Source organism: Oncorhynchus gorbuscha, linkage group LG22, assembly GCF_021184085.1.
Source record: "Oncorhynchus gorbuscha isolate QuinsamMale2020 ecotype Even-year linkage group LG22, OgorEven_v1.0, whole genome shotgun sequence".
Classification (NCBI taxonomy): Eukaryota; Metazoa; Chordata; class Actinopteri; order Salmoniformes; family Salmonidae; genus Oncorhynchus; species Oncorhynchus gorbuscha.
Genome location: NC_060194.1, coordinates 32052115 through 32073599, shown reverse-complemented (window position 1 = coordinate 32073599; position 21485 = coordinate 32052115). Strand labels below are relative to the sequence as shown.

General features: G+C 43.5%; 1 protein-coding gene across 1 annotated transcript; it reads left to right on the top strand.

Moving 5' to 3' along the window:
* The first annotated feature begins 131 nt into the window (after window positions 1–131).
* Window positions 132–13073, top strand: LOC124009171 (zinc finger protein 263-like). Its single transcript, XM_046320727.1, has 4 exons — window positions 132–544; window positions 11115–11236; window positions 11379–11493; window positions 11710–13073. Exons 1-4 carry the CDS (start codon window positions 334–336, stop codon window positions 12849–12851), a joined length of 1590 nt encoding a protein of 529 aa, XP_046176683.1. The 5' UTR covers window positions 132–333; the 3' UTR covers window positions 12852–13073.
* The last annotated feature ends 8412 nt before the right edge of the window (window positions 13074–21485 follow it).

Here is a 21485-nt window from a genome sequence, read left to right as displayed (position 1 = left end):
TTGTCGATAGATATGGCTGTCCTATACACTTTGGTATTTCACTTGCCAGTGCTAAACTCTGCCCATTTTGAAGGGCTTTTGCGGTCTCATATTTACGGTAATAAATACTTACGTCACAAGTTGAACGGAAGTGCGATTGCGCACGTATCTCCTTTTGAACATTGTTGGAATTGATCAACATCTATTGCTTCAATCGATCTCTTAACAAATGCCAAATTGGGCAAATAACATTTACCATAGTGTGATAAATTGATATTAACGGATTGTTTATTGCACATTGGCTCGAGATTTGTAGACTATTTACTTTATCACAGAGAATACTGGCTGAACAAGATGGCCAGCTGCAATTTTCAGGCGCAGTTGGTCTCCTTAATGGAGGTTTTAGCTAAAGCAGCTGTAGCAGAAATAAACCAACGTGTAGATGATAGCTGTGCTGTTATACGTTTGGAAATGACCCAAAGCCAGCGAGATATTGATTTACTGAAAAGGAAGTGTCAAGTGATGGAGAGCGAGCTGAAGAAAACACAACGAGTCAGGAGAAAAGGTAGTTGATGACGTCTTATTCATGGTAATTTGATTGCTAGCACATTCAATAGACCAGGGATGGGCAACTAGCGGGGTCTCAATTTACTGTTGAAGAGTTAGAATAGTAGAATACACAAGGTGAAATTGAGTTGTGCATCAGCAGTTATCTTATGTCAGTCTAACCCTTAGAAAAGAAGATTGCAGGTTTGAAACTGCAGTAAAAGTGCAGTAACTGCTGTCAACTGTCAATTTACTGTTGAAGAGTTAGAATAGTAGAATACACAAGGTGAAATTGAGTTGTGCATCAGCAGTTATCTTATGTCAGTCTAACCCTTAGAAAAGAAGATTGCAGTTTTGAAACTGCAGTAAAAGTGCAGTAACTGCTGTCATCTGTGGTATTTTGTGTGCAGTAATTGCAGAATAACTGCAGTTGAACTGCAAAATTACTGCAGTAAAAAAAAGTGCTATTTTGTTCACAGCATTTGCAGCATACTGCAGTTATACCGCATTCTAACTACAGTTATACTGCACTCTGACTGCAATCTTTTTCCATAAGAGCCTGTATAAACTTGTAGTAATCATGGTTGAATTGCCGATGGAATCTGCATTGATTTTGTTTGTCACTCTCGCTCATATATCATATTAAAAACGCCAAACATTTCTCTCCACCCTATGGCAAAAAAAATGCATTTTTTTAAATTTATTTAACCTTTATTTAACCAGGTAGGCTATTTACAAATGCGACCTGGCCAAGATAAAGCAAAGCAGTGCGACACAAACAACAACACAGAGTTAAACATGGAATAAACAAACATGCAGTCAATAATACAATAGAAAAATATATATATACAGTGTGTGCAAATGAGGTAGGATAAGGCAAGAAATAGGCCACGGTGGCAAAAATAATTACAATATAGCAATTAAACACCGGCGTGATAGATGTGCAGAAGATGAGTGTGCAAGTAGAGATACTGGGGGTGCAAAGGAGCAAAATAAATAACAGTTTGGGGATGAGGTAGTTGGATGGGCTATTTACAGATGGGCTATGTGCATGTGCAGTGATCTTTGAGCTGCTCTGACAGCTGGTGCTTAAAGTTATTGAGGGAGATATGAGTTTCCAGCTTCAGTGATTTTTGCAGTTCGTTCCAGTCATTGGCAGCAGAGAACTGAAAGGAAAGGCGGCTAAAGTAGGAATTGGCTTTGGGGGTGACCAGTGAAATATACCTGCTGGAGCGCATGCTACAAGTGGGTGCTGCTATGGTGACCAGTGAGCTGAGATAAGGTGGGGCTTTACCTAGCAAAGACTTATAGATGACCTGGAGCCAGTGGGTTTGGTGACGAGTATGAAGCGAGGGCCAGCCAACGAGAGCGTACAGGTCGCAGTAATGGGTAGTATATGGGCTTTGGTGACAAAACGATGCCACTGTGATAGACTGCATCCAATTTGCTGAGTAGAGTGTTGGAGGCTATTTTGTAAATGACATCGCCGAAGTCGAGGATAGGTAGGATGGTCAGTTTTACAAGGGTATGTTTGGCAGCATGAGTGAAGGATGCTTTGTTGCGAAATAGGAAGCAAATTCCAAATTTTATTTTGGATTGGAGATACTTAATGTGAGTCTGGAAGGAGAGTTTACAGTCTAACCAGCCACCTAGGTATTTGTAGTTGTCCACATATTCAGTCAGAACTGTCCGTCAGAACCGTCCAGAGCAGTGATACTGGACGGGCGGGCAGGTTTAGGCAGCGATCGGTTGAAGAGCATGGAGGCCACGGGAGGAGAGTTGTGTGGCATTGAAGCTCGTCTGGAGGTTAGTTAACACAGTGTCCAAAGAAGGGCCAGAGGTATACAGAATGGTGTCATCTGCGTAGAGGTGGATCAGGGAATCACCAGTAGCAAGAGTGACATCGTTGATTTGTACAGAGAAGAGACTTGGCCTGAGAATTGAACCCTGTGGCACTCCCATAGAGACTGCCAGAGGTCCGGACAACAGGCCCTCCGATTTGACACATTGAACTCTGTCTGAGAAGTAGTTGGTGAACTAGGCGAGGCAGTCATTTGAGAAACCAAGGCTGCTGAGTCTGCCGATAAGAATGTGGTGATTGACAGAGTCGAAAGCCTTGGCCAGGTTGATGAATACAGCTGCACAGTACTGTCTCTTATCGATGGCGGTTATGATGTAGTTTAGGACCTTGTGTGGCTGAGGTGCACCCATGACCAGCTCGGAAACCAGATTGCATAGCGGAGAAGTTACGGTGGGATTCGAAATGGTCGGTGATCTGTTTGTTAAATTTGGCTTTCGAAGACCTTAGAAAGGCATGGTAGGATAGATATAGGTCTGTAGCAGTTTGGTTCTAGAGTGTCACCCCCTTTGATGAGGGGGATGACCGCGGCAACTTTTCAATCTTTGGGGATCTCAGACAATACGAAAGAGAGGTTGAACAGGCTAGTAATAGGGGTTGCAGCAATGTCGGCAGATACTTTAAGAAAGAGAGGGTCCAGATTGTCTAGCCCGGCTGATTTGTAGGGGTCCAGATTTTGCAGCTCTCTCAGAACATCAGCTATCTGGATTTGGGTGAAGGAGAAATGGGGAGGCTTGGGCTGTTGACTGTAGCCGGGTGGAAAGCATGGCCAGCAGTAGAAAAATGCTTATTGAAATTCTCAATTATCGTGGATTTATCGGTGGTGACAGTGTTTCCTAGCCTCAGTGCAGTGGGCAGCTGGGAGGAGGTGCTCTTATTCTCAATGGACTTTACAGTGTCCCAGAACTTTTTGGAGTTTGTGCTACAGGATGCAAATTTCTGTTTGAAAAAGCTAGCCTTTGCTTTCCTAACTGCGTGTGTATATTGGTTCCTAACTTTCCTGAAAAGTTGCATATCACGGGGGCTATTCGATGCTAATGTAGTACGCCACAGGATGTTTTTGTGCTGGTCAAGGGCAGTCAGGTCTGGAGTGAACCAAGGGCTATATCTGTTCCTGGTTCTAAATTTTTTGAAAGTGGCATGCTTATTTAAGATGGTGAGGAAACCACTTTCAAAGAATAACCAGGCATCCTCTACTGACGGAATGAGGTAGAGGATGCTAACTGCATGTGTGGATGTGGATACGCAGACCCACCAGCCACTGCAGCACCTCATTATGAGTTCAGAGTTTTTGTATCCCCCACCACATCAAAGTTGCCCATCCCTGCAATAGATGGAAATGTTAAATATTGTGGTCTATTCACAAAGCTGGCTGCCACCTGAGGTGCATTTATGTAGCGAGATACCTGCCAAAAGGTTGAACGTATGTATCATTAAGATCATAATAAAATCAATATGAAAATTGTTAGTATCGTAAGAAGATTCATGCCTGAAACATAATGCATAGCACTAACATTTTAGGCTTGAACAAATGTTGTGATGCAAAAATACTAGCAAAATGCATAGCACTCAGAATTAAAAGGATTTGACCAGGTATTGTTCATCCTGATCAGACAGGTTTTTTACATGGACGATACATTGGAGATAATATACGACAACTACTAGAAATAATAGAACATCATGAAACATCTAAGAAGCCAGGAATGGTATTTATACCGGATTTTGAAAAGGCATTTGATAAAGTAAGACAGGATTTTATTTATAAATGCCTGAATTTTTTAAATTTCGGTAATTCTCTTATACACTGCTCAAAAAAAATAAAGGGAACACTAAAATAACACATCCTAGATCTGAATGAATGAAATATTCTTATTAAATCAATGGAAATCAAATTTATCAACCCATGGAGGTCTGGACTCAAAATTAAAGTGGAAAACCAGACTACAGGCTGATCCACCTTTCATGCAATGTTCTTAAAATAAGTCAAAATGAGGCTCCGTAGTGTGTGTGGCCTCCACGTGCCTGTATGACCTCCCTACAACGCCTGGGCATGCTCCTGATGAGTTGGCGGATGGTCTCCTGAGGGATCTCCTCCCAGACCTGGACTAAAGCATCCGCCAACTCCTGGACAGCCTGTGGTGCAACGTGGCGTTGGTGGATGGAGTGAGACATGATGTCCCAGATGTGCTCAATTGGATTCAGGTCTGGGGAACGGGCGGGGAAGTCCATAGCATCAATGCCTTCCTCTTGCAGGAACTGCTGACACACTCCAGCCACATGAGGTCTAGGATTGTCTTGCATTAGGAGGAACCCAGGGCCAACCGCACCAGCATATGGTCTCACAATGGGTCTGAGGATCTCATCTCGGTACCTAATGGCAGTCAGGCTACCTCTGGCGAGCACATGGAGGGCTGTGCGGCCCCCCAAAGAAATGCCACCCCACACCATGACTGACCCACCGCCAAACCAGTCATGCTGGAGGATGTTGCAGGCAGCAGAACGTTCTCCACGGCGTCTCCAGACTCTGTCACGTCTGTCACATGTGCTCAGTGTGAACCTGCTTTCATCTGTGAAGAGCACAGGGCGCCAGTGGCTAATTTGCCAATCTTGGTGTTCACTGGCAAATGCAAACGTCCTGCACAGTGTTGGGCTGTAAGCACAACCCCCACCTCTGGACGTTGGGCCCTCCTCGTGGAGTCTGTTTCTGACCGTTTGAGCAGACACATGCACATTTGTGGCCTGCTGGAGGTCATTTTTCAGGGCTCTTGCAGTGCTCCTCCTTGCACAAATGTGGAGGTAGCAGTACTGCTGCTGGGTTGTTGCCCTCCTACGGCCTCCTCCACGTCTCCGGATGTACTGGCCTGTCTCCTGGTAGCGCCTCCATGCTCTGGACACTACGCTGACAGACACCGCAAACCTTCTTGCCACAGCTCGCATTGATGTGCCATCCTGCATGAGCTGCACTACCTGAGCCACTTGTGTGGGTTGTAGACTCCGTCTCATGCTACCACTACAGTGAAAGCACCACCTGCATTCAAAAGTGACCAAAACATCAGCCAGGAAGCATAGGAACTGAGAAGTGGTCTGTGGTCACCACCTGCAGAACCACTCCTTTATTGGGGGTGTCTTGCTAATTGCCTATTTCCACCTGTTGTCTATTCCATTTGCACAACAGCATATGAAATGTATTGTCAATCAGTGTTGCTTCCTAAGTGGACAGTTTGATTTCACAGAAGTGTGATTGACTTTGATTTACATCGTGTTGTTTAAGTGTTCCCTTTATTTTTTTGAGCAGTGTAAATAAAATGGGTAAAAAGAATGTATAGCAACCCCAGGTGTAAAATAGTAAATAACGGCTCCTGCTCAGAGAGTTTTGAATTGTCAAGAGGAGTTAAACAAGGGTGTTCACTGTCACCATATCTATTCTTATTGCCATCAAAATGCTAGCTATTAAAATCAGATCTAAAAACAATATTAGAGGATTAGAAATCCAAGGCTTAAAAACAAAGGTGTCCATGTATGCCGATGACTCAAGTCTTATGTCAAGTCCGCAAGCTAGATCCCTGCAATGTCTCATTAAAATCTAGATAACTTTTCTGTACTCTCTGGACTAAAATCTATTGGACCCTTAAAAAATACAACTTTTACATTACCCTGCAGCTTACCTATAAAATGGGCTGATGGTGAAGTAGACATACTCGGGTATTCATATCACAAAATATATAAATAAGCTCTCCACAATGAATTTCAATAGAAAACTTGTAAAAATAGACAAGATCCTGCAACCATGGAGAGGTAAATAATTGTCTATATATGGAAAAATTGGCCTGATTAAGTCCTTAATCATATCTCAGTTTACTCACTTACTTTTGGCGCTGCCTTGTCCTGATGATTTGTTTTTCAAATCATATGAGCAAAAAAACATTTGCTTTATCTGGGACGCTAAACCAGACAAAATAAAACAAGCCTATCTATATAATGAATATGAATTGGGTGGGTTGAGATGATTAAATATAAAAGCACTAAACCTCCCTCTAAAAGCTTCACTCATTCAAAAGTTTTATTTGAACCCTAAATGGTTCTCAAGTAGATTAATAAGAAAAGCTCATCCATTGTTTAAAAATGGCCTTTTTGCCTTTGTGCAGATTGCCATGTCTCATTTTCGATTAATTGAAAATTATACTTTTTTCAAAGTATCTGTCTTTTTCAAACAAGCATTGCATAGCTGGCTAAAATTTCAATTTCATCCCCCTGAAAAGATAGAACAAATATTACAACAAATATTATGGCTGAATTAAATGTGCTGGTTGATAAAATACCTGTATTTATGGGAAAGATGTTTGAAAGGGGTATTTTGTTCTTAAATGATATTGTAAATTGTAATGGTAGAGTTATGTCCTTCATGGAGTTATCAGAATTGTACGGGAAGGTCTGCTCAATCCAAGAGTACAACCAATTGATTACAGCATTGCCCCAAAAATGGAGGAGGCGGGTGGCAGCGGGAGGAAGTAGGGAACTGGTCTGTTTGCCCAATATAAAGGATCAAAACTGGCGGAGGAATAAAAATAGCATAAATAGGAAAGTATACCAGTTTCATTTGAGGACCAGGATGTTGACAACTGTGCCATACAGATTGCAAAATAGTTGGGAAGAGATTTTTGATGTACTGATTCCATGGTACAGGGTGTATGAGTTGATATATAAAACAACGCAAGATTCAAAACTTTGTGCTTTTCAGCTAAAATTATTACATATAATTCTTGCCAACAACAAAATGTTGAATATTTGGGTCATAAAATCATCAAAGCTCTGCAGATTTTGTTGTGAGGACACAGAATCAATAGACCATTTCTTTTGGTATTGCCCTCAGGTAGCTTGTTTCTGGTCTCAGGTTCAGGAATGGCTGAAAATAACTAGCATTGATCTACAATTGACCCTAGAAATAGTACTGTTAGGCGATCTGGAGAGACCGGGTCAGTCAATTAATAATATATTAATAATCTTCGTAAAAGTATTTATCTTCAACACGCAATCTGTAGATTCTATTCGATTAGATAGATTGAAATTGTACGTTAAACATCATAGCAGAGTTGAAAGATATGTGATGCGTAGAAACACTAAGTGGGTGGCCAGCAGAGATAGATGGGATGGGCTGAGGGTTGGGATGGGATGGGCTGAGGGAAGCTGAGGGTGACCAGCAGAGATAGATGGGATGGGCTGAGGGTTGGGATGGGATGGGCTGAGGGAAGCTGAGGGTGACCAGCAGAGATAGATGGGATGGGCTGAGGGAAGCTGAGGGTGACCAGCAGAGATAGATGGGATGGGCTGAGGGTTGGGATGGGATGGGCTGAGGGAAGCTGAGGGTGACCAGCAGAGATAGATGGGATGGGCTGAGGGAAGCTGAGGGTGACCAGCAGAGATAGATGGGATGGGCTGAGGGTTGGGATGGGATGGGCTGAGGGAAGCTGAGGGTGACCAGCAGAGATAGATGGGATGGGCTGAGGGAAGCTGAGGGTGACCAGCAGAGATAGATGGGATGGGCTGAGGGTTGGGATGGGATGGGCTGAGGGAAGCTGAGGGTGACCAGCAGAGATAGATGGGATGGGCTGAGGGAAGCTGAGGGTGACCAGCAGAGATAGATGGGATGGGCTGAGGGTTGGGATGGGATGGGCTGAGGGAAGCTGAGGGTGACCAGCAGAGATAGATGGGATGGGCTGAGGGAAGCTGATTGTTGGTAGAGAGAGTATAATGGTCAAAAGATAAAGGGGGAAAAAAGTCCAAATAAAACATAATGAAAGTACATTTGAATGACACTAAGTGGCAGTGTTTTTACAACTAATGCCGGGTTTGCCTGAGGCTGATGCCTTGTAGGTGTTTGTACACATGCATATACACACACTCTCATTCAAATAAACACATACAAGAACACACACATACAGGTAATAGTGCCAGACATGCACACAAACATATACATTTGGCATTGATGTTATGATTTCATTTGTCCTTGATGTCCTTTGTTTTAAATGTATTATTTTGTTTTATTATTATTGTTGTTTGCTGTTCTCTTCTGTTTTTTCCTTTTTTCTCTTTAGTTCATTATCTTGGTTGTTGGTGCATTGGGGGGTTCTTGGGGGTGTGGAATGAAATTCATTTTTCATTTTTTCTTCCGGGGGGGCTGTGGGAGGGGTCTTGAATGGTTGAGGGACAGCTATTGGGGAACTGTGGGGGGGGGGGATCTTGGAGGGTTCGGGTTTCACAAGATTGTGATCACGAAAAAGGAAACTATGACATATATTTTATATCACTATCATGCACACGCACCCTCACACATAAGGATGGCTCTGTTACGGAAAGATACATGTTTGATAGTGTCTTGATGCTGTATTGTTTGTCCTTCATGTTTTAATACTTTAATGTTACCCCTTCCTTGTGTTTTTTGTAATAAATAAAAATAAAATCTTGTGTTGCAATTCTGATGTACAATAATACCTTTCAGCGTTTTGGCAGTTTCATCTCACCAACAAATAAACATACAAACGGCTTGTGAGGAGTGCTTCGTGAACAAGCACAACACAGTATTGTTTTTAAACCCAGTTAAAAGTCTCCATTCTCTTTTAATCCTCAGTTGAGTTTACTTCACATTTAGGTAGCTAATTTAATGGATTTGTTTGCCAGCGCAAGTTTAGATAGCACTAGCTGTATTATGACGTTTCAGTTCGCTAGGTGTATACAGTGGGGCAAAAAAGTATTTAGTCAGCCACCAATTGTGCAAGTTTTCCCACTTAAAAAGATGAGAGAGATGCCATTAATACAGGTAATAGATTTTCATCATAGGTACACTTCAACTATGACAGACAAAATGAGAAAAAAATCCAGAAAATCACATTGTAGGATTTTTAATGAATTTATTTGCAAATTATGGTGGAAAATAAGTATTTGGTCACCTACAAACAAGCAAGATTTCTGGCTCTCACAGACCTGTAACTTCTTCTTTAAGAGGCTGCTTTGTCCTCCACTCGTTACCTGTATTAATGGCATCTGTTTGAACTTGTTATCAGTATAAAATACACCTGTCCTCAACCTCAAACAGTCACACTCCAAACTCCACTATGGCCAAGACCAAAGAGCTGTCAAAGGACACCAGAAAAAAAATTGTAGACCTGCACCAGGCTGGGAAGACTGAATCTGCAATAGGTAAGCACACTGATAATCTCCCTCGATCTGGGGATCTCACCCCGTGGGGTCAAAATGATCACAAGAACGGTGAGCAAAAATCCCAGAACCACACGGGGGGACCTAGTGAATGACCTGCAGAGAGCTGGGACCAAAGTAACAAAGCCTACCATCAGTAACACACTACGCCGCCAGGGACTCAAATCCTGCAGTGCCAGACGTGTCCCCCTGCTTAAGCCAGTACATGTCCAGGCCCGTCTGAAAATCTTTGGAGGGAGTTGAAAGTCTGTGTTGCCCAGCAACAGCCCCAAACATCACTGCTCTAGAGGAGATCTGCATGGAGGAATGGGTCAAAATACCAGCAACAGTGTGTGAAAATCTTGTGAAGACTTACAGAAAACATTTGACCTCTGTCATTGCCAACAAATGGTATATAACAAAGTATTGAGATAAACTTTTGTTATTTACCAAATACTTATTTTCCACCATAATTTGCAAATGCATTCATTAAAAATCCTACAATGTGATATTCTGGATATCACTGGATTTCTAATTTTGTCTGTCATAGTTGAAGTGTACCTATGATGAAAATTACAGGCCTCTCTCATCTTTTTAAGTGGGAGAACTTGTACAATTGGTGGCTGACTAAATACATTTTTGCCCCACTGTATCTACAGCATGGGTATACCTCTGGCTGACGTTGACATCTCCATGCATGCACCCTATCAAAATATGACTAATTCAATATTGCACCATCCCATTCTCTGGGTTCTGTCTGCAATCATAACATTTTGTATCTACCAGGAATAATGAATCATAACCAGTTGTATATACCAGGAATAATGAATCATAACCAGTTGTATATACCAGGAATAATGAATCATAACCATTAGTTGTGAGGCCGTTGGTAAAATTGAATAAAGGCAGACTCAGGCGCAGGACACAGTTCTGAGTAATAATCCACGATTTACTCAATAAATGGTAAGATTCCAACAAGGAACATATACAATAAACTAAAGCACAAACAACGAGAACCCACATGACAAACAATAACGCAACAAAACAGAGAAGGAAATCAGAGGGTTAAATAATGAACATAATTAATGGAATGGAAACCAGGTGTGTAAATAATCAAGACAAAACGAAAATGAAACATGGATCGGTGGTGTCTAGCAAGGTGAGGATGTGTTGTAGCTGAGGCGGTGTGTGAAAACAATCGGGTGCAACTTTGCTAAACTGCGCAGAGTAAGTGTATCTTTCGTAGTTGAAAGATTCTTTCTCGCTTATAAAAGTTATGTTCTGAAGGTTTCCAAAACCGTATGGCAAGTGAGGCATATTTGCGTAGACAGTGTGTTAGGATTAAACAGCGCATCGGAATTGTAGTTCATATGGAGCCAGCTGTGGTTCGGCCCATCAGCTGAGAACCCAAAAGGGGGACTGGCTGTAAACTGGCTATGCCCCCTTGGTTCTTGAGAGCTATTTGATTGCACCATGGAACAACTGGGGACAAAAATGTGTGATTATCCCTGATATTTCATTGAAAACAATTATTTTCCAGGTTTTTACCCCATGGCATCAGAGAGATCTTCATATCCAGTCAAGATTGTTTTGAACAGGCAGAGGAGTAGCTCACAGTGCAGAGATGAAGAGCTGGCTGTTGAAGAAGACTCTCAACCCCAGGTGTGATACATCACATTTGACATCTATGATCAATTCTGATATTGGATTATCAAGAGATTTTATTGCTTTCGTGTGATTGATGAGTATGAAAAGGGTTAGATATGCTGTGTGTCCAGAGTAATAACCTCAGTCCCTGTTACAGCCTACAGATGTGGAGCAGAGAGTGGAGACTGAACCCATACTGATCAAAGATGAGGAGACAGCAGAGGACGTGTGGAAGACTGACCCTCAGGAAGAGCTCAGGATCACTGGAGAGGGTGGGTGTGACCATAAGGGGTACTGCTCTGTCTGTCTATGGAAGACTGTGTGGGTGTGGTGGTATGCACGTTCCAAATCGCTGCATTGGGGTTGGGTGTTTTGTGTTCTGGCATATGTAGCGCATGGACACACAGTCAGTTCAAAAGCAGTCATGTTTTGCAACTGTTATGGGTCTTTGGTAATGTTTCATTTATGTTGATCCCCCAAATCATTAGAGTCTGGTTCCAAGCCTGGGAAACCACCATCCTTTGAGCAACGGCACTGTGATGAGGACTTCATAACACAACCCAATATATCTCCCAGAGACTCCGTGGAACATTACCCCAATTCTGATCGTCCAGAGGAACCAGGAACACCCCGGCTCGCATTTACAGAGGTGTTCAGTACAGAGCAGCACCGGCCAGACGAGGACGACAACTCATTAGACCTAGTGATGGTGAAGGATGAGAAAGAGGAGGAGTTAGATCAGACCACGGTCCTGACAGGATCTGACCAGTTTGTAATGGATGAGTCTGCTGGGCAGCTGTGGACCTCTGTGGATCCAGGCAGAGACACTGACCCTGATGGCCACCCAGATTTCTCCTTTCATTCCACAGAAGAGTACTCTCAGAATATCTCAATGGTCCCATCTCATAGTGGGCTGCCATCTGTTCCTACTATGACAGATGATGTAGGGCCATCGCTTCACACTTCTATATGGAAACCACATGCTAACATGTTCGGTGCAGCAAAACACATGACAAGACATGTCAGGACATTGGCTGATGAGACTAGACAACAGATGCCAGAGGGACAGAGCAGTGAGATGCTGAACTCAAATAATGAAGGAAATAGTTTAGCTCTACAGCCAAGGCAGCATCAATACAGGGCTTCAGAAGCAACAGTGAGATTGAGTGAGTGCATGACAGGGTCAAACATGGCCACCACCTCCACCTTCTCTGGATACAGCCTGAGTCACAGTAGTTTTAACATGGTGAAGAGAATGAGGACTCAGTGGAGATCAGGCGGCACCACCGAGAGGCGTTTCAGCTGCACCTTCTGTGGTAAGAGCTTCCAGCGTTTCAGCGAGCTCAAAGTACACCTCCGGAGTCACACCGGAGAGAAACCATATACCTGTGAACAGTGTGGCAGGAGTTTTACCCAGCAGTGCAACTTGATCAGACATGCTCTGGTCCACACCGGGGAGAAGCCCTACAAGTGCACACAGTGTGGGAAATGCTTCACTCAGCGCTCCAAAATGAAGTCACATCAAAGAACTCACATAGGGGAGGGTCCAGTCTCTCAATACGCGGCACCCACATACCCTGCGGATCCACAAACAAGTTTAATGTTGTCTCAGAACAGATGGAACAAATAGTTCATAATCATATCATTTTTCTTTAACACTTTCTATGTGAAAATGTGGTACAGAAAGTATTTTGAGACATGTTGATAGGCTTTTTCTTCCAATTGATTTGTGAAATGATTTTCATGTTTGACTCTTGTCTCCTCCTCGTTTTCATTTTAAGAACTTATTTACAACTGGTAACAATGTGTATTTCTACGACAAAATCATAAAACCATATTATATTCAATCAAACTGATTTAATGAACGAGTCAATCTGCGCTTTTAGATCAATAATACAGTGCCTTTGGAAAGTATTCAGACCCCTTGACCTTTTCCACATTTTGTTAGGTTACAGCCTTTTTCTCAAATTGATAAAATTTTTAAAAAATCTCAGCAATCTACACAAAATACCCCATAATGACAAAGTGAAAACAGATTTTTAGATTTTGCGAAGTAAAATAAAAACTAAAAACAGATACCGTATTTTTATAAGTATTCAGACCTTTTTCTATGTTACTCGAAATTGAGCTCAAGTACATCTTGTTTCCATTGACTATCCTTGAGATGTTTCTACCACTTCATTGGATTTCACCTGTGGTAATTCAATTGATTGGACATGGTTTGGAAAGGCACACACCTGTCTATATGTCCACAGTGGACAGTGCATGCCAGTGCAATAACCAAGCCACAAGGTTGAAGGAATTGTCCGTAGAGCTCCGAGACAGGATTGTGTCGAGGCATTGATCTGGGGAAGGGTACCAAAACATTTCTAAAGCATTGAAGGTCCCCAAGAATAATAATATAATAATAACACACTGGCCTCCATCATTCTTAAATGGAAGACGTTTGGAACCTCCAAGACTCTTCTTAGAGCTTGCCGCCCGGCCAAAGGGAGGTGACCAAGAACCCGATAGTCACTCAGAGTTCTAGAGTTCCTCTGTGGAGATGGGAGAACCTTCCAGAAGGACAACCATCTCTTCAGCACTCCACCAATCAGGCCTTTATGGTAGAGTGGCCAGACGGAAGCCACTCCTCAGTTAAACCCCTTTCTCTGGAGAGACCTGAAAATAGCTGTGATGCAACACTCCCCATCCAACCTGACCGAGCTTGAATGGATCTGCAGAGAAGAATGGGAGAAACCCCCCAAATACAGTTGTGCCAAGCTTGTAGCGGCATACCCAAGACGACTCGAGGCTGTAATCACTGCCAAAGGTGCTTCAACAAAGTACTGAGTAAAGGATCTGAGACCTTATGTAAATGTCATATTTCAGTTTTTTATATTTTATAAATTAGCTACAATTTCTAAAAACTGTTTTTGCTTTGTCATTTTGGGGTATTGTGTGTAGATTGATGAGGGGAAAAAACGATTTAATACATTTTAGAATAAGGCTGTAACGTAACAAAATGTGGAAAAAGTCAAGTGGTCTGAATACTTTCCAAAGGCACTCTATATAGGAGCCATTTAGTATGTGTTGTCTAGTTAGTATTTGACTATCTGGGATGTCACTTCTTGCCACAAGGGACAGTCATATCAGGTCAAGTTAATTTACTAAATTAATTAGGATTTTCTGAGTTATATTTTGAAGTTACTATGCTGCCTTAAAATGCCTTATGTAGTCTCAAAACTAGGCAATAAAATATTTATTTCAGTCAAATAGGCTATACATGTTCATACAACTTTACATTTTACATCTGGAAACTACACTTTTACTGTGAACATTGTCTAAACTGACACCACTGATCATCATAATCGAGGCTCATTACATATTGTAGATGGCTAAATAGATTAGAGAAATAGATTGATATGATTGGTAGTTTGTATGATTTACTGGTTCATTGATTTGTCAATCAGCAGAGGCGGAGATAATTAGGGAGATATATAGAAAGAGAACGCAAGAGGGAAAGAGAGAGTAGGAAGCCAACAGGGGAAGTTTAGGTGTTTCTTGCATTATCACTTGCTGCTGCTTGGTTGTGCTGGTGCAGAGTGAAGGTAGGAACAGTCTTAACTCTCTTTCTTATTCTTTGATTTTACCTCAGTCACCCCGGAACTCGTGAGGAGTAACAATGACAGTGTGTTAGGGGTGGGATGGTCGGGGTCAGGGGTATAAAGCGGTGGGGTCAGGCTTAGAGGCTTCATGTTCTACAACAGGCCTGTAGTCAAAATAACGTAAAATTCAATTGACTTCCGCTGTAGTGAGAGGGCCAAAATGTCAGCGGGAGGAGAGGGCCTCTATCAGTCACAGAGAACAGCCAGAGCTGTGGTTAGGGGTGTCGGGGTGTCCATCAGCATACTCATACACATTTTGATACATATTGTGAATGGTGTTTTATAGTTACGAGGTGACATCTCGCTCCTTGCATACCTTCAAAAATGATTCGGCAATCATCATTTTTTCAAAAGTGTTTTGACCATAATATTAAACAATAAATGACGTTTGACTAAATAAAAATCCACCGCTGTCGAACCGTTTAAAATGTCTTTAAAAATGTCTCCTATGTTTCCATTACACGTCACAATCCTTGCGACATTGCTTTTGTCGCATAAACCTGGGTCAATGGAATCCTGCCTATTGTATACACACACAGACACACATGCAATCATAATTCACTTACTCTCACAAAGATACAGGCAACAGCCAAAGTAATGGAAACACTTGAGTAAATGAGGGACACAAAAGTATATTGAAAACAGGTGCTTCCACACAGGTGTGGTTCCTGTGTTAATTAAGCAATAAACAGCCCATCATGCTTAGGGTTATGTATAAAAATGCTGAACAGGACATTGTTTTGGCTACCATGGCTATGCCCCATAGGATGACAATGACCTCATCCATAGGGCACAAATGGTCACGGAATGTTTGATGAGCATGAAAACGATGTAAACCATATGCCATGGCCGTCTCAGTCACCAGATCTCAACCCAATTATGGGAGATTCTGGAGCCGGGCCTGAGGCAGCCTTTTCCACCACTATCAATAAAAACAACAAATGATGGAATTTCTCATGGAGGAATAGTGTTACATCCCTCCAATAGAGTTCAAGACTGCAGAATCTATGCCAAAGTGCATTGAAGCTGTTCTAGCTCGTAGTGGCTCAACACCCTATTACAACACTTTATGTTGGTTCTTCCTTTATTTGGGCAGTTACCTGTATATCAGTACTACTGTACTGTTATGCATATTCTCTTTTGCAGCTCAATCAACACTACTTGCTCTCTTCTTCTACACACTATCTAATATGCAATACTCTTTATATCTAATACCTTCACTTATATATGTACATGCCTTTAAAAACCAAAGAGAAGGACCTCAATGTAAATCAGCAATAATTAATGTATTATGCAATAGTTACTTGAAATATATAATGAAATTCAGTTTATTTGAAGGTTCTATGAAACTAGTTTTGTTTCCCAACTGTGTGTCAAATAAGTTATATCCCCTTTCAATCCTTTAATAAATACCATACCACAGATTCAGAATGGTTTCATTAGGCTGTGGAGATGACGCCTATGTTCAATAGTTCATGAAGGCATCATTAGACTCAAGGAACCATTACTTTTTTTAAATGGTTGAAGTGTTTTTGTATTTTACCACAGTGTGTTGTGCATTATCAATGCATATTGATAACCATATGAGCCACTGCATTACATTCTCCCCTGCATGTAGCCATATATATTTACTAAAAACAGACTGTCCAAAGTCTTTTTAAGGTCTTCTCTTTTTAGTCAATAGATATAGCTGGGTTCTTACTAGAGGGAGTACAGCTACAACCGGAAGTGACTTTTTCCTAGCATGTTAGGAGAACTTACACAGCAGGTTAGGATAATTAACGTGGCAGGTTAGGACACTTAGTTTAAGGTTAGGAAAAGGGTTAGGGTTAGCTAAAATACCTGCTACGAAAAGTAACTTCCTGTCGGTCGTACATCTAGTCACAACCGTTTGTAAGATGACAAAACGACATAAAAGGAATCATACTGCCATCTTGTGGCCGATTGGCCTAGAAAACACCCTGGTATTTACCTCACCAGTTAAACAGAAGTGTAATTACGAGGACGAGTGGGGTCAGACAAGATTGGGATCTCCCAATGCAGAAAAGTGGGGAGGCTGTTGCAGTGAGAGATCTGGAGAAGGCAGAAATGTTAGCTCAGGCATTTATGAAGGTACACAGCTCAAGTAATCTGACAGAATAGGGGCAGCGGAGAACATCCTGGGGTCCTGGAACAGAGAGAAGTGGTGGAGGATGCATTGAATGCTCCTTTTACCTTGGCTGAGATTAAGAGAGTTAAAGCTAAAGCTGGGGTAAGATCTCATGGGAAGAATGAGATGTTTTACATCATGATGGCTCATCTCAATGACACTGCAATGGGGAAAGTATTGGGCTTTTACAATGAGGAAACTGCCTGACAGTTCGAAGCAGGCTTTAGTAGTGCCGACAAACCAGGGAAGAAAGACCCTACTAGTCCAAACTATAGGCCGATAGCATTGGCATTTCATACATGTAAACTTATGGAAAGGATATATAATGGCGCCGGAGGGGAAGGCTGCCGTTTTACGGGCTCCTAACCAACTGTGATATTTTGTTTGTTTTATTGCGTGTTTTGTAACTTATTTTAAAACTTTTTTCGTACATAATGTTGCCGCTACCGTCTCCTATGACCGAAAAGAGCTTCTGGACATCAGAACAGCAATTACTCACCTCAAACTGGACAAATACTTTTTTCAACAACTTCCGGGTTGTAGCGAGTGGTCGCATCGGCACTTCGCTCCCGCAGGTAGTATAACTTTTTCATTACATTTCATTATATTTCATTATATTTCATTATAGCACAACGGTTTGATTTGTCTAATCTTAGCAATTGCTTCTCAGCTAGCTACATAGCCGTCTTTGTATCAAAGATAATTGCGTAATTATCGTATTTCGCCGCCCTAACGTAGTCTTCACTAGCCAGCTAGCTAACGTCCACTGATTAGCTGCACTGGAGAAACTATTACACTCAACTGAATGACTTGATTAGTGTAGTGTTAGCTAGCTACATAGCTGTCTTTGCTGTCTTCGTATCTTCGTATCCAAGATAATTGTGTAGTTTAGGTTTAGAGTGTGTAGTCTTAGAGTGATTATCTTAATTTACCGAGGTTAGCTAGCCAGCTATTTGTCGTCCTTAACGTAGGAGACTCTGCTAGCTAGCCAACAGCTAGCCAACAGCTACGTCTACCGAATAGACTCACAACTCACAACCCGGTCGCATTCACAGGTAGTATCACATTTTCATTTAATTTCATTACAGTACAACGGTTTGATTTGTTTGATCGTAGCTAGCTACATAGCTAGCTACATAGCCGTCTTTGTATCAAAGATAATTGTGTAGTCTAGAGCGATTTTCTAGGTTAGCTAGCCAGCTATTGTCGTTCTTTTAACGCAACGTAACGTAAACAACACTACTAGCTAGCCAGCTAGCCCCCGAATAGCAGCACTGCAGAAACTATTACACTCAACGGAACGACTTGATTAGTGTAGTGTCAACAACGCACCCACTGCCAGCTAGCCTACTTCAGCAGTACTGTATCATTTTAATCATTTTAGTCAATAAGATTCTTGCTACGTAAGCTTAACTTTCTGAACTTTCGAGACATGTAGTCCACTTGTCATTCCAATCTCCTTTGCATTAGCATAGCCTCTTCTGTAGCCTGTCAACTATGTGTCTGTCTATCCCTGTTCTCTCCTCTCTGCACAGACCATACAAACGCTCCACACCGCGTGGCCGCGGCCACCCTAATCTGGTGGTCCCAGCGCGCACGACCCACGTGGAGTTCCAGGTCTCCGGTAGCCTCTGGAACTGCCGATCTGCGGTCAACAAGGCAGAGTTCATCTCAGCCTATGCCTCCCTCCAGTCCCTCGACTTCTTGGCACTGACGGAAACATGGATCACCACAGACAAGACTGCTACTCCTACTGCTCTCTCTTCGTCCGCCCACGTGTTCTCGCACACCTCGAGAGCTTCTGGTCAGCGGGGTGGTGGCACCGGGATCCTCATCTCTCCCAAGTGGTCATTCTCTCTTTCTCCCCTTACCCATCTGTCTATCGCCTCCTTTGAATTCCATGCTGTCACAGTTACCAGCCCTTTCAAGCTTAACATCCTTATCATTTATCGCCCTCCAGGTTCCTCGGAGAGTTCATCAATGAGCTTGATGCCTTGATAAGCTCCTTTCCTGAGGACGGCTCACCTCTCACAGTTCTGGGCGACTTTAACCTCCCCACGTCTACCTTTGACTCATTCCTCTCTGCCTCCTTCTTTCCACTCCTCTCCTCTTTTGACCTCACCCTCTCACCTTCCCCCTACTCACAAGGCAGGCAATACGCTCGACCTCATCTTTACTAGATGCTGTTCTTCCACTAACCTCATTGCAACTCCTCCAAGTCTCCGAACACTACCTTGTATCCTTTTCCCTCTCGCTCTCATCCAACACCTCCCACACTGCCCCTACTCGGATGGTATCGCGCCGTCCCAACCTTCGCTCTCTCTCCCCCGCTACTCTCTCCTCTTCCATCCTATCATCTCTTCCCTCTGCTCAAACCTTCTCCAACCCATCTCCTGATTCTGCCTCCTCAACCCTCCTCTCCTCCCTCTCTGCATCCTTTGACTCTCTATGTCCCCTATCCTCCAGGCCGGCTCGGTCCTCCCCTCCCGCTCCGTGGCTCGATGACTCATTGCGAGCTCACAGAACAGGGCTCCGGGCAGCCGAGCGGAAATGGAGGAAAACTCGCCTCCCTGCGGACCTGGCATCCTTTCACTCCCTCCTCTCTACATTTTCCTCCTCTGTCTCTGCCGCTAAAGCCACTTTCTACCACGCTAAATTCCAAGCATCTGCCTCTAACCCTAGGAAGCTCTTTGCCACCTTCTCCTCCCCCCTGAATCCTCCTCCCCCTCCCCCCTCCTCCCTCTCTGCAGATGACTTCGTCAACCATTTTGAAAAGAAGGTCGACGACATCCGATCCTCGTTTGCTAAGTCAAACGACACCGCTGGTTCTGCTCACACTGCCCTACCCTGTGCTCTGATCTCTTTCTCCCCTCTCTCTCCAGATGAAATCTCGCGTCTTGTGACGGCCGGCCGCCCAACAACCTGCCCGCTTGACCCTATCCCCTCCTCTCTTCTCCAGACCATTTCCGGAGACCTTCTCCCTTACCTCACCTCGCTCATCAACTCATCCCTGACCGCTGGCTACGTCCCTTCCGTCTTCAAGAGAGCGAGAGTTGCACCCCTTCTGAAAAAACCTACACTCGATCCCTCCGATGTCAACAATTACAGACCAGTATCCCTTCTTTCTTTTCTCTCCAAAACTCTTGAACGTGCCGTCCTTGGCCAGCTCTCCCGCTATCTCTCTCTGAATGACCTTCTTGATCCAAATCAGTCAGGTTTCAAGACTAGTCATTCAACTGAGACTGCTCTCCTCTGTATCACGGAGGCGCTCCGCACTGCTAAAGCTAACTCTCTCTCCTCTGCTCTCATCCTTCTAGATCTATCGGCTGCCTTCGATACTGTGAACCATCAGATCCTCCTCTCCACCCTCTCTGAGTTGGGCATCTCCGGCGCGGCCCACGCTTGGATTGCATCCTACCTGACAGGTCGCTCCTACCAGGTGGCGTGGCGAGAATCTGTCTCCTCACCACGCGCTCTCACCACTGGTGTCCCCCAGGGCTCTGTTCTAGGCCCTCTCCTATTCTCCCTATACACCAAGTCACTTGGCTCTGTCATAACCTCACATGGTCTCTCCTATCATTGCTATGCAGACGACACACAATTAATCTTCTCCTTTCCCCCTTCTGATGACCAGGTGGCAAATCGCATCTCTGCATGTCTGGCAGACATATCAGTGTGGATGACGGATCACCACCTCAAGCTGAACCTCGGCAAGACGGAGCTGCTCTTCCTCCCGGGGAAGGACTGCCCGTTCCATGATCTCGCCATCACGGTTGACAACTCCATTGTGTCCTCCTCCCAGAGCGCTAAGAACCTTGGCGTGATCCTGGACAACACCCTGTCGTTCTCAACCAACATCAAGGCGGTGGCCCGTTCCTGTAGGTTCATGCTCTACAACATCCACAGAGTACGACCCTGCCTCACACAGGAAGCGGCGCAGGTCCTAATCCAGGCACTTGTCATCTCCCGTCTGGATTACTGCAACTCGCTGTTGGCTGGGCTCCCTGCCTGTGCCATTAACCTGTTAAGACTCTAGGGGCAGTATTTCATTTTTGGATAAAAAGACGTGCCCGTTTTTAGCGCAATATTTTGTCACGAAAAGATGCTCGACTATGCTTGGAATTGATAGTTTTGGAAAGAAGACACTCTGACGTTTCCAGAACTGCAAAGATTTTCACTGTGAGTGCCTTAGAACAAAACCTACAGGCAAAACCAAGATGTTTGAGCGACCAGGAAATCAACAGGATTTCTGATGGCACGTTTTCCATGATCGCCTTATATGGCTGTGAATGCGACAGGAATGAACGGACACTTCCTATCGTTTCCCCAAGGTGTCTGCAGCATTGTGACGTATTTGTAGGCATATCATTGGAAGATTGACCATAAGAGACTACATTTACCAGGGGTCCCGCACGGTGTCTGTGTGGAAATTGGTGCGCAAAAGTCAGGTACCAGTATTTTTCCATCC

Coding starts and splice junctions, on each gene's coding strand:
- LOC124009171 (XM_046320727.1), top strand. CDS start 334: ATGGCCAGCTGCAATTTTCAGGCGCAGTTGGTCTCCTTAATGGAGGTT. Junction 11,237..11,378: donor AAGAAGACTCTCAACCCCAG/GTGTGATACATC, acceptor TCCCTGTTACAG/CCTACAGATGTGGAGCAGAG. Junction 11,494..11,709: donor GCTCAGGATCACTGGAGAGG/GTGGGTGTGACC, acceptor CCAAATCATTAG/AGTCTGGTTCCAAGCCTGGG.